At 33.0% G+C, this 14,912-nt stretch overlaps 1 protein-coding gene and 1 long non-coding RNA gene across 2 annotated transcripts; one reads left to right on the forward strand and one right to left on the reverse strand.

Annotated features, from left to right (window-relative positions):
• Positions 1-2,343: 2,343 nt before the first annotated feature.
• LOC146734672 (uncharacterized) lies at positions 2,344-4,942 on the forward strand. The gene is made up of 2 exons (XR_014931632.1): positions 2,344-2,474; positions 3,494-4,942. It is a non-coding gene; the product is annotated as an uncharacterized LOC146734672 (long non-coding RNA).
• Positions 4,943-5,333: 391 nt separating this feature from the next.
• On the reverse strand, positions 5,334-13,490 carry LOC100369644 (dehydrogenase/reductase SDR family protein 7-like). Its single transcript, XM_006824707.2, has 7 exons — positions 13,438-13,490; positions 11,242-11,408; positions 10,707-10,810; positions 10,178-10,397; positions 8,904-8,996; positions 6,455-6,607; positions 5,334-5,730 (listed from the first exon to the last, which is right to left on the reverse strand). The coding sequence occupies exons 2-7, from the start codon at positions 11,396-11,398 to the stop codon at positions 5,528-5,530; spliced, it is 930 nt and encodes a 309-aa protein (XP_006824770.1). The 5' UTR covers positions 11,399-11,408; positions 13,438-13,490; the 3' UTR covers positions 5,334-5,527.
• Positions 13,491-14,912: the final 1,422 nt, after the last annotated feature.

The raw sequence follows: 14,912 nt of genomic DNA on the forward strand, positions 1-14,912 counted from the left end.
CATTTACGATTTATCATTTGAAAAAAAACAAAAAAACATTCATAACCACCTAAATCGCTGTAATATTCACAAGAGGGCGCACGATAGTACTGTGCTACTAATCGCAGCTCGGCTTCTAAATGAAGTGTGCCAACCTTGTTGGGATCTGAAAAAGAGGCGCTGCCCGTCGATTTCTCCATGTAAACTGGATACTTCCTACATCCGAAATGAACACGAAGAGACTTGCAGGGCAAATTTCAGATCATATTAAAACCAGGTTTGACCTGATTCTATTATTATTTCTATTAAAACCAGGTTAGACCTGATTTCTAATAAAGTATCTCTTAAGACGAGCAATTCAGAAAGACCAGGTAAGATAAAAATTGTATTTACCCAGGATGCATTGCAGGTATGGGTTGATGACCATGATTCAACAGGGGTTGTGAACTGCTTTTTTTAACACTGCGAGTTTCACCCGAATGTAGCATTAAATCAATCTGTCGTTCCATTTGTTTTATAAAAATCTTTCAAATCTTAACCACTATGGCATGGTTCAATCTATATAAATCGATGAAGTTCAACTAATTACGGTAATGATGCGCAAATTACCTAATGACATCGGACTTTGGGCATGGACACTTTACAATGATGGTATTAGGCATTTTTCGAGAGAAAAAAAATAGCAAGCAAGACTTGTATTTCCATGTAATTTGGTTGACAAGTTGATTTACCCACCGCTTTTGTCTAGTTGTAAATAAAAGCCCCCCCCCACAATATTTTGAATTATGAAATGTAAACACTATAGGAACCTGCCAGGCACCAAATTTGATACTTGATAAATTTATGTTGAACTATTCAACAATGATTTCAAATGTGAATAGAATAGAATCTTTATTGCTGTCGTACCACATATTTTAGGTTTTGGTGAGAAGTACAATAAAAGTAATAAATTCTGAAAACATAAAAAATACCTAACATTTACAGGAAAATTAAAACAAGGCGCTCAAATTTCTAAGCTACTGGTTTATATATATTTCACTATTAATTGAATTTATAAATGTTTTTCGCCACATCATTTATAATGTTTTCATCTTTATTGTTTAAAATATTAATTAATAACTGTTTTTGTTGTCATGAATAATGAACTTCTCAGCGTATTTACTTACATGACAGTAAAAAGTGTTACTCATTGTCAATTTTTTTAATTTCACAAACTGAACATTTTCTATCGGTGATTGGTACATGCGATGTGCGTTTATCCTCAGTTTGGTCATCCAGAGCGATATTGGGTTTTTATTATTATTTGCAAGTATTACTTTATTGAAAAATCCGTCTGTTATTAATTTTCTGTACGTTCTCAGATTATTTTTATGGTTTGTGCCTTTGTAGTCATTGTAGCTTCATCGTTACACATAAAACTGATACTATCCAATACTGTAGTTGCCAAACGCTGCGAATTCTGGTATTCTCAATTGTAGTAATACGTAAACTGCATGAAGATTTTATGTTTTAGATATCGCGCCGAAAAGGTGATTTTACGTCACGAGAGTCAGCGTGGTTCAACTTGGGCCACTACATCGTGTGAGCTAGTTCGTACAATACGACTTCTATCCGATGCGACACATAATCAACTTCTTTTACCCACATAGAGGGACTGTGCTTTATCATGGGCACAATGGGACTGTGGCCAAACCAAATGCAGCGTCTCCAAAATATTGCTTATCGTAATCTGTAGAAATCCGCGAACCGCTAAGTTGAATCGCAAACTATAAAACAAAGTCATCATGTGTGTTTTTTTAATCATATTTCTCCAACTTGTATACGCAATTTTACTCTTTAGCTTACACTGTTTGGATAATTTAATATAGATTAGTAAAATTAATAAAAAAAAACTTAAAATTAGCCACGAACGTGAGTCCCTACCCTAACGATGTCACTTGGCCAAGTTTCTGGGCAGTGCAGAAGGACTGGTTTAATTGCTGCATCAAACTTCTTTAGATACATAATTCCGAAAGAAAAAGTATTTAAAACATTTTTTCAGATCTAGTCAGCCTAATCTAATATATCTGTGTTATGTTCTTTGTTTCTGACTAAAATATGATAGTTACGGCGTTAAGGCGCATATGAAAGCACATTTTTTGTTGACAAAAATATAAAAAAAACACAGCTCGCGTCTCAATTTTGAAAAAAAGAACAAAAAAGAGAATTTCTACTTATAACTCATTCAATGGAGATTAGGATTATAACACGATTGAAATCCAGCTAACACTCCTTTACGATGTAACGTTACCAGAATATGAAACATAATATAATATTTGATTTCCAATATTGGAAATAAAAGTGCGCCAGCGGGCGATGTTCCTTCCTATTGCCGATGAGGGCGTCATCCTAGGTCAGCGCGAGGGTCATTGCGTTGGTGTTTCTTATGTTGTATCCTATAAATATTATTGTTTTAGTGCTATGCACATGCTACACTGCGGTGCAACAGTTGTCAGGTAAGCCTCTACATACAAAATTATCGTAAATTCAAATAATTTATTCAAAGATTCGTTAGATGTAGCTTGTGAAGATTTAGGTAGCAACACAATGAGATTTGTTCATAATTACACCTTTGTAACACGAAAAACACGAGATTTCACTCAAATGAAACGACATGCCAATAATTGTTGGTGGAAATTATGTGTTCATCATGGTGATAGTGTTTGTAGCAATAGTTGATAGTCCATGATCAACTCATTTTATAGTCATCATCAGCTATGATGACGCCATGTTGTTTTTTACTCGATCTTCTGCTACAGTGAGTCAAGGAAAGATACAAGGCTCGGGTCAGTCGCCCGGCGATTGTTTATTGAAGGTGTGGCTATCTTTACAGAAACCTGTGTAGATTGGTCAATGTGTATAGTAGTCCAGTCAGGCCTGCTTCCATAGAACATTGACCTGAGCTACATAGGCATTCCATAATGACAAAACTATTAAATACGTTCACACAACAGCATTTATCCGAACCCTATGGCTCGATCCATCAAAAATGGTCATGTATATGCGTTTGGCTCAAGCCAATTTTGGCTCCATTAAACCCTCTGGGTTGAACTCTGATAGGGTTGAGCTCCGGCGTGGCATGTATACGCATTGGGGTCCAACTATGGGGGCTGAAATCATGCCCCCAATCATCTTCTTCAAGTAACCTCTCATTCCAATTATGGCAGAGACAATATTGTTTGTAATTTGGATCATGCAATTTCTGGCTTGACGAAGAGGTACGCGCCCTAATATCTATTTGGCAGAGTAAAGAAATACTGCGATAGATTGATAGCTCAACAGGAAACAGGAAGTTAAAGCATAGACCTAAGACCTACGTTTCCTAAGGTCTATGATTAAAGAAACTTATTTAAAGATAAAAATTGTAGAAGCAGTCATGGTATGGCAACGCGTTTCTACTAGGTTTAGGTAGACAATACTTCATATTTATAGCACTATATAATCTTCTTTGATTGATATATATTTTATGTTTTAGTGTCATGAGAAAAAGGAAACTGGGAAGATGGCCAATGAAACAACCATTCGTTCTGAAAGCAGCTCAGCATCAAATATGAGTCAGGAAAGTGGATTTACATTGGAGGTGGGTGACAACGCAGGTGGGATTTCTACACAGAGACATCAACTGGATAATGCAGAGTGTGAAAAAAAACAGTACCAGTGTCAGCTGTGTGCTATGCTGTTTACATCGCAAGCAGGATTGAGTAGTCATACATGTGTTGGACTTGACAAATCATATTGTGATGAAAGCATCAGTGTTTCCACACATCAAAGTACCCATGGTGTGAAAATGACATCTGGGATGATCAGACCGAACCAGCACCAATACAACTACAGCGGAAAACAGTTATCACATCAAAAGAGAATGCATAGAGTCAACTCAACACCAGAACAATATTTTTTCAAATGTAAATATTGTAGCGACTATTTAGCAAACAAACACACATTTAGGCAGCATCTGAAATCACATGAACGTGAACGTTTGCAAGCGATTCATCGATGCAAGTTTTGTCCTAAAGTCTGTTTAATGGAAAGTCAGTTGCTTTGCCATATGAGGATACATACAACTCAAAAACCATTTAAGTGCACACTTTGTCATAAACAGTTTTCAGATCATCTCCAGCTGGTGACTCATCACAAAACACATGCAGATGAGAAACCATTGCAATAAGATTTTAATACTTGGGTTACCACCCATGGACCAATTGCTTTGCCTTGCCTAGTGTTAGTGTTGTTAACAATTTCATTTAATCAGGGCTACTGTAGTTTTTGGTAAAACTGGATGTATTATCTTGTTGCAGTTCAAATCTGGCATTTATGTCAAATTGTTGGCCACACGTCTTAAAAATCTGCAAAAAACATTCACAGATGTTAAACAGAAAAATTTATTACAATTTATTGTTTTTAAGTGTCACATATTTATTAATTTTGATACATCATATTCTTTTCCGATATTTTCTCCAGACTAAATATTTGTTTGGAAAAAAGATGCATAGAAAAGGTATGTTAAAGCAAACTAGTTTCATAAAAAATAAATAATCAAAATGTTCTGACAAATAGCAATCTTATCACTACATATAATTTGTTTCACCGTGTGTAACAACAAATTGTATTATGGGGAGAACTTTTTATTGTAGGAATCAATGGTTCAAAAATCCCCATTTTCATAGATGTTCAACTTGTGTTTTGTGCATGAAGTAATTTGGTGACCATAAATTGTTTGTAAACAACAGCATTAAATGAAACTACATTGTGTATACATAAAAAAAATCTGATTTTTTTTCTACTGAAATAGGCAACACTGTCATACAACCTTAAATTTATAATTTACCCATTGTTTGGTATGGAGTATGTGTTACTCTGTAAGATTTGTCATTTTAGATAAAACTACTTACTTGTTGTATAAAAATTGTTGGTAAATATTAAATTAAGTGGTCATTTTTTTTTTCTCGACAAATCATTGATCATGTGACCCCCTAACAAAAGAACACTTATTAAAGATTAGTTTGAACTTGCTAGTTTAAAGCGCGGTGGTCGTCGCGCAGCGCGTGTTTGATTTTCAAGCGTTGTATACGTCGCTATGAGTCCCATAATCGAACAGGACGCGGCGCAAAAACTACCGCCCTTTAACTAATAAAATAAATAACAAGCAAAGGTGCTTCCCAGGATGCCTGACATTGACTAGCAATCATGGAATGAACCATTGGTAAGGGCTAGAATTCCCAAATTAAACCAATATTTGTTAAACAGTATCAAACTATGTCCAAATAGTGTCAGTAAATTAGCTAGTGATGATATAAAAAACTTTTGACAGTATGTGACATCAAAGTAAGTAATTTTTAATCTGTCTTGTATTATAACACACAATTTAGATGAATACATTATTCAGGTAATAAAAACTAGAAACAAAATACTACAAATTCAGGTAAAAACTAATTCTAATAAAACTTCAATCACATCAATGTTTATACAGTTCATCCAATAATTACAGATGAAGTTTTATAGCAATGCTTCAATTTTCAGCTGCTAGTCCTTGCTTAGCCCTGGATGCCATTATCATGTCAAACACTGTAGGTAGTAATGTCCGTAAATATATTGCTGCTTTGTGAGTGAATGGTCCAAGTACAACGTCATTGGTTTTTGTGACAATAGCTTTCATGATATTGTCAGCAACATATTCAGGTGACATTCCAGTCTCTATCGTCTTATCCATGACTGAAAAAAACAAATTGATATAAGTTAGAAAGCTACACAAAAGTAAAAATATTACGTATATTTGATATGCCATTCTACAAGAATGAAGACAATGAATTAAAAAAATGTACTCGATTAAGAAACAAAATGTAATGAGAATAGCAAGCTTTGTTTTGATGTTAAAAGTATCACCAATTTGACCATAAACAGATTGACAGTTAACCAAAAACTAATACAATGATTTTAATTCTAGACAAATTTAATTTTTTGTTTATTTGCTTGTTTGTTTTATAATTACATGGTTAACAAATTGACAAAAACTGACATCCATAAAACATTGTATGACCAAAAAAAGGTTTGCTTCTTGTCTGGCATCACAGGTGGTTTGTTATACAATTTTGCTTGTCAACAAAGTGTGTCATATACAAGTATAGGAAATGTTTGTATTTATCAATCCAAATCAACCTTTAATGCACATATTAAAAAACTAAAACTAAAACTGCATTATTTTAAAATTTTTCCTGAGAGGAGAAGCAAAACCTTTGGGGGGGGGCTAACCTTTTATCAAGTCAACCTTTTATCATTTCCAACAAAAATAAACCTAAAAATAATTATTATCAAAAATCTGCAGTCAATGGGGAAATTATTAAATTTAGTCTATATATAACATACAAATTATATAAAACATAAAAATGTTTAAAATGTTGCCTCAAATATATAGCAAAGAAAATGATGGTGCCCTTACCTCCATATGTAGAACCATCAGGGTTGACAGCATTCAGAGACAGATTGGTTTTAATATAACTTGGACTGATTACTGATACATTGATATTTTTATCAGCTAATTCAGAACGTAAACTATCAAAGAATGCCTGCATGGCGTGTTTAGACGCTGTATCTGAAAAAATAAGTTATACTGTATTAGTAAGTATGGCTATACATGGATGCTGTATCTGAGGAAACAAGTTACACTGCATTAGTAATAATGTAGTGTACAAGTTTTAGGAAGGATTTATGCTTAGAATAATTGTTTTATTATTATAATAATATTACTTCAATTTAATTTAATTTAGAGAGAAACAATTTTTATGAATTTCATGAGTCAGTGAAAATCACATATGTTGTAACAGTGACAATTTCTCTGCAGTCCTACAACATGGAATCTCAGTGACTGTGGTGAAATTTTGTTTTCACGAAAGCAATATCATCAAATCATGAAAGTTCTTAACAGCAAAAAGGATTAAATGATACAGCGAATGCCATCAGTAAAAGTTCAGACCATTGACAATTAGCATGCAATGTTCTGTAATTATAATCCCCGGCCTTGTTAACACTGGGAAGTGCACCCTCACATCAGGGCAATAATTTCCTGTATCACGTCTGGCCCAACACACCTTTGGTCGTACGGCTTACACGTCCTCACATGCTTGGACACTCTCGCCACATGACCTTGGGTCGCAAAAGTCATATCCAGTCCATAAAGAATATTATCATACACCTTGTATTGCCCGGTTGTTAACGCTGTGGGAAGTGTGCCCTCACAACAGGGCAATAATTTCCTGAATCACGCTCAGCCCAGCATGCCAGACTTTCATCAATCAAAAAAAAAATATGCCATTCTAAATTACGTTGTGTGTTTGAGGTCACAGTGTGGTAAAATTGTAATTACACCTATAAGGTACTAGTATATGATAAACCATTATGGACTGGATACAGCTTTTACAGTAATTAACATTATTACAAAACCCTTTCAACTTCTATAAATATTGTTTTCACTAATTCCTCTTCATCAACTAACTTTGTATCTCACTAATTTGACTTGTTTAAAATCCTAATTATTATTCAGTGGAAAACAATATTACATATATTTACATAAGAAATTAAAAAACATTGTCTCCAAATAAAAGATATATGAATTCATTATTTTAAATGATTTATTTCATTTGAAAGTTCATAACGGTATGGAAAATAAATTGGGGTCATCGAATATTTTTTTTTAAAACAAGGGACCAAATAGTCAAGAAAAATGGTAAAATTTTCTTTGTGTCTAGATTTCCATTGCACTGGTTTTGCTAATATTTCTTCATACCAAGAAAATATTACTTCATGACATGGGCTGAATGACGTTCTATATTGTTGATACAATGAATTTCATGAAGGCATGAATATTTTTGTCACGAAAATTTATAAAATATTAATGACCCTTATATTTCATTCAAACCCAAAGAATTCACTTTTTTTGAATATATATTTGGTATTACCCATTACACACAAGTGGGGTTTCATTCAAACATTGGCTGATTTACAGTAAAAGACAGAAAGCTTTACCTTATTTGCGAATAATGATCATCAACTTTCATTCAAATATTTAATGACTGGCCCAAGAGTTCCACACTGTATACGCCCATAGTGTGTGTGCAAGCCTTTAAGTAACATTGCAACTGCAACAGTTCAATTATTCTGATGATGTGGCCATACCATTTCTAGATTGGTCAATTTGATTTCTACCACTCATTTTGATTTATAAAAATTTATATTTATAAAAAATTTATAACTTCCCCAGGTACTTGTCTTTCATTGAAATTTACAAAACAATTATATAAAAAACATACATGCCTACATGAAATTCACTTAAGTTTGAATATGATAATAATATTAGATTAGTGAGATTCTGATATTAATAATATTTTAATGAATTACATTTATTATTATACATCTGTCACCATAAAGTCATAAATTACAGCGTGCCATAATTTCATGGTATTTTACGGGGTATTTTCATCTTACCATATTAGAAAATGCGAATTCCAAATATGGAGTGATTACGTGCATAAGCGTCCTCTAATAATAAAAAACTAACATGGCTGCCACCAGGGTTTGACCAGACTCCACACAAAAAAGTTCACTGATTCTGTTCTAAACATTTTTGATTTCGGCATTCCATGATGTATCCTTGGAAGGAAAAGATGTATAATAATAATGTTATTACGAGGATACCTCAAAGTATGCACTCAGGCAGTAAACTGTTGCATTGACCTTCGCTGCGGTTCCGTCGATACTGTCGCTGTACTGTTTTTGTGCATACTTTGAGGTATCCTCTTAGTAACCTCATAATATTTATAATATTTTAATGAATTTAATTTTCCCATCATGCAGTATTGCAAAAACCAAATTTGTGTGCTCTTCATACTTACAAGCAGTTCTGAAGGGTATGGCCATTTTGCCCTGGACACTACTAACAGCCACAATATGACCACTACCATTGGTCAGCATAGCAGGAAGTACACCTTGCAACACAACCACAGACATGAATATAAATTACAATAATTGTGAAATTTACGTGGTGGTGGTTGTCATCTGGCCACGTCCTGTTTGATATGGGACTCATAGCGACATACACAATGTGCGTAAAATACATTGTTTGTTTACATGAAATTTAAACGCCACCGCTCTTTAAATATTACAATCATTCAATGTAACCCAGTCTATTGATTTTGACAAAAGTGGGTTTTCGTAAAAAATTTAATTTTAGATGAGCAATGATCATGACATGCCTTGAAGATAAAAATGGCTCTCCTGGAATCAATACCACACACGATTTAAGGAACTGTTAAAATCTCTTTAAGATTTTTAATAAGTACTGTTTTTGTTTTGTTTTGATGAAGTCTTGATCAACTAAAATCAAAGCAATATTTTAAAGAACATTGGACAGATATCGATTTTCAACAACTTGAATGGAAAGCTGAGTTGAACACATTTTTGAAGCTCAAACAACACAAATGTTTTAAATTGAACTTGAAATTAAAATCATATCTTATATGCATTTGGGGTTGCACTGTGCAGGCTGTCTGTCTGTGTGTATGCGCTAATAACTGAAACCAGTAGGCACTGCAACATTTCTAGACATGTTAGACTATGCATCCTTTGTGATATCAGAAGATTATTATCATTTTCATTTAATTTTATGAGTTGCACCCATCCATGTATTTCAGGCAATTTGGCAACGTTTGTGCACCATGTACATTCTGAAAAGCATTCATATTTATTAATATAATATATCTTTTATCAATTGCTGTATTGTGAATTTATTTTTTTCTTATTTCTTATTACTTTGATCATTTATACCTATTTGTAGCTGTGTACATTTAGGCTGATTGCTTTTAGTGTGGAATAAATATATTTATTATCATTTGATATTAGACATTATCATTTAAACTGCCTGTGTATGTGTTCTTCTGTTCTCTGATTGGCTATCACCTACATTCCACACTACGCAGTTCATTCAGTAATTCATTCGTACAACAATTTATGAACCATCGATCAACCACAAGAATATATATTTGGTGAACGATTGTATTTAGCATCTTTTAAACGTGTACTACAAGTACATTATATAAAGATGTGTGATTCACCAAAAAGACACACGCCAAGTTATGATGACAGGTATTCTTTATGATCACCACCGTACCTTTTGTCAGAGCTACAGCACCAAAATAATTCACATCCATCAATTTTTTGTCAACTTCCAGAGAGGTTTCAACTGCAATGCCACGAAATCCAATTCCACCATTATTAATTAAGATATCAATGTTACCATGGAAACTGATGGCTTCATTTGCCTTCCTCTCAAGGCTATTCACAAGTGACAAGTCCAATGGTAAGATTCTTGGAATATGTGTGGTCGTATCCTGCAACAAAAAATGTATCAAACGAAAACAAAAATACACTTACATTTTTAGTTTCAAGTTTGCTTTTTGAATACTTCCCTTATGTCTCGACTCAAAATAAACCTATTAAAAATGCAAGTATGTATATATATAGTTATTTTAAGAAAGTTAATGAATAAAATATCATTGTTTAGTTCCAATTTTTATCCAAATTGTTGAAAAATATGGAAAAAATTTTTTTGTTAATGGTGAGAAAACGATATTTTCTAAGGTTTAAAATTGATCTTCATATGAATTGTACTACAAAATTAAAATGAAATGTTTACATACCAGTTTCAAGGCACATAACTCATTTCTGACTCGTTCCAACTCAGAAGATCTCCTGGAACTCAATATTAGTTTAGCACCAGCTTTATAGCACAGCTTAGCACAAGCTAAAACAAAACACATTAACTTTCCTATAATATGGATACTCCATAGCTGATCATGCAAAGTGATGTGGAAATGTAATGATAATATTAAAAAAAAAAATGTCATGAAATCAAATGAAATGGCTATTTGTATATGATAGCCAGGATGGTTGAGTAACCAAAATTACAAAAATCACAGTTTGTGTAATGGTATATGCTTGCAGCAAATGTAATTTATGACTTGTAACCTTACATACAGGATATGGAATGACATATGTAATATAAAAAATTTACTCTAGTAAAAGTGCATCTCCAATAGAGCACATAAAAACCAAAAATTACATTTGCTGTACACTGAATCATTAAAATTATACTTAATTTGACCATAGAAACACACATTTGAATCTTATGCAAGAGCATGTACTACTAATAGTAAGAACAAATATGGTATTTACCTTCCCCAACTCCTGAACTAGCCCCAGTAATCCATACCACTTTATTTCTCAGGCTTTCAAGTTTATATTTATACTTGATCTGACGGATAAGCCATAGAACACCAAATCCACCAAGTGTAATACTGGCCAGTGCAGCTACGTATTGCAAAATAGCCATCCTCCATACACTGATAACAAGAAATAAAAGTTATAGTAATATGGATTTCAGCTAAACTGTAATTTCACTAAAGATGTAGCTAATTTAAAAAATATATATATTCTTACTTGAAAGTAATTGGTACTTGTTATTTATCTAAATTAGGATTCTATTATTTTATGCATTGAGCCAAATTTGGTGAATACCGATAACATATGTAGTGTATTTCATAGTGTTTTACAGTAATACTTTACAATTTCCAGGGCTGTAATTATTATTTATTCTTGGGATCATGGCGCTATGTCACAGCACGTTCTATATTACTATAATGCACACCACTGTATATCTATGAGCTCTGCTCGATTTGCTATAGAACAGCTGTTGAAGAGTTGGCAAAACAGTTAACATTGAGAAAACAGAACAAACTCAACTATGAGACAATACTTAATAACCAAATTTATACATGTACATGTATGTTGTACAAGTATGGGATACAGGAGCATCTATACAACTAGCCCAAAGTACAGTTGTTGTTTTTTTGAACGTTGTTTTAGCTAAGAATATATGCTGTATGACAATGTAGTTACTGCTTCGACGATACAATAAATTACAATCACATTCACCGAAAAAGTAGTATATATTTTGGACTATTTTTAGACAAATAGTTCAGTTTCTGGAAAAAGTAAGAGCACACTTTTACCACTTCTTTTAGTATATTTCATTCACATTTTAGTATTAGTATATTCTTATTTTGATACATTGAAAATGAACATTTATGCATTTAAAAGGTTGTAAAGAGTTGTTGTCTTCAGCAATATTAAATATTGACATTGAACTTTTGATTATATTTGATCTGATAAGTAACATGATCAAATGTCAAATTAATCAAAACAAATGGTAATTGTTTAGAGGTTATAAACAGCAATTGAGTATATTTGATAGAGAATACAAGACCTTTCTAGGGAAAATTAGCATATTTGGCAGGAGATAATGCCCGATAATTAACTGCCACAAATATGCTAATTCATAAGTTTATTATAACATGCTTGCACAAGAAATACACTACAATATAGCCATTTATATCACGTTGCTATATTTAAATTTAAATTACATTACTATCACACTATTTGATGATAAGCCATGATGTTTTAAAAACACTGTGGAATTGATTGAGGGTTGAAATTCAGCATATTTTAGGACGTCTCACAATTCAATCAAATATCAAAGAATACCTTTATATTTAATTTATACCAGAATAATTTAGTTATTTACACCAGAATAAGTTTGAATTTTTCTCAAGACATTTATTCTCTCAATTTAATAAATTGTAATGGTGGAAATTAATTAAACAACATTCATCACACACAAATATTTTTCAAATATACTTTCAAGTATTGTGCTATGTTTTACATAAGCAACAAACACCTAATTGGCAGTAATGTTCACAACTGGGATGTAGATGCACACAATGTACTTCACTAACCTCAAGTTGGACCATGCAAATAAACAATTTGTTAGTGGATCGATCTCTCATAGCCCTGTGGATCATACGGGCCCGTGTTCAAATTATTGTATGACGACCCTCATGATTTAGTGGATATGTATAGTTAAGGAATAAATTAGCGTACAATGTAATTTGAAAAAAAAAAAGGTAAAGCGTATACATACGTCTTCTGGGGCCTTTTTTATCACAGTGGTACAAATTAGACCACAGTTGAATATTTTAGGACAGATACAACTGCTGATTAAAAAAATGCTAATCATTCACATTACTGCATCGTCAAGCCCCTGTATCATGAGACAAATACGTATAAGCGCTGTGTTCATCGGCCGAACTATTGGACAATGCACGATTACTAAAAAAAGTAGTAACCGTGGACAATGTGATCGGGGGATTGCCCGTCCGTATTAATTATGACACTAATCTCCCGACACGCAGTCAATGTACGCAGGGCTAAAGACTAATTTGATAAACACAACAATCTTACTTAGCATTTTCTGAATTATCGTGAACTGTCATTACTTAATAGCTTATTAATAAAACAATGAAAATAACTCACGTCAAGTCCCAGTCACATGTCGATATCAATCTTTTATCGAACAGTTTGTAAGTTCAATCAAGCGTTAAAGGTCACGTAGATGGTCAGGTGACCACCAACAAAAACTACCTGACAAAGTACCTTATACACGCGAGCCTGAAAATATGAATGATCAAACATTTTAATCCCAACACAGCACATGCTTTGTGCTAAAGAGAATACACTACAAAAAACTCACCAGGTGATATTATTAAAAAATCTCATTGCATAAATTATTCGAAGTGCGCCATCTAGTGTTAGAACACTACTCTTGCCAGCAGTATTTATACGACCGGATCAAATAACATACCAGTATCTGTAGTATACAGAGAAAGCCAGACAGAGGTACCTTAGAATATAAACATACTTATAACGATTTTTAAATACCGATCATCAGCTTTCATTCAAAATAAAATAGTTGAAAATGATTCTCTAAAGAGCTGCACATTGTCTACGCCAATAATGTGCGCACAAACCTTCATATCAAGCGACCAAGCAACTTCACAAATTTTTATCATTTTTTTTTCTTTATGCTTTTTGTTACTTTACTTTGCATGTACTGTACATGTTATTTTTCTTTTACTAATATCTGATTTGTAATTTTTTTAATATTGTGTGTTAATAAATAAATAGTTAGCCCACTTATGAAAAATGAGTGGATTGCTGATTGAATGATTAATAATGATTTATAAAAAATATATATATATTAATAAAACGTTTGTAATATTCCCAGTTTATGCCTTTGACTGCATACAAAGAACTTGTAAATACACAGGGAGTTCAGGAACTATGATCAATTATATGCAGTCTCCTTGAACGGAGCGGGGATATCGGCTGGTATCTAGTGTAAGAAATACCCAAGGGATGAATGCTCCAGCGAGCTCATATTTTTTAAACTGGAAAAAACACTGAGACGAACAGAATGAAAAATAAAATCTATAAAAAATACCAGGTTGAAGAATATTAGTTGCTCTTTCAAATTTTGCCAAAGTCTTACCTATATTTATACCCCCCCCCCTCATAGAAACTGCATACAGTTGATCATAGTTCCTGGGATCCCTGTGGTAAATTATCTGTATGAATCTTATTTTTGATCACTTCAACCATCGGGTGATGAAGGTTATTGAAACATTGATGCCAACATTGATACGAATCTAATTTGCGCCTACTATAAAATATGGGTCTACAGTTTATAATTAGCTATATACTGACCCCATTTCAGACGTCATGAATGTAGACGACATTCCCAAGTGCCAATTGTTTGCTCATTATAATAATAAGTGAGGTATCAGGTGAAATAATTATGTCTATTTTGGAGAGAATTGTTTTTATATATATTGAGAAATATTTTTTCACTTTATGTTAAATTATGTTAAAGGTTTACAAAACAAGGCACAAACAAATTTTATTAGAAAAATTGTAATGTATGAACTTGACGAATGGAGATTGGGCAAAGC

Source organism: Saccoglossus kowalevskii, chromosome 14 (assembly GCF_978046115.1).
Source record: "Saccoglossus kowalevskii chromosome 14, keSacKowa6.1, whole genome shotgun sequence".
Lineage (NCBI taxonomy): Eukaryota > Metazoa > Hemichordata > Enteropneusta > Harrimaniidae > Saccoglossus > Saccoglossus kowalevskii.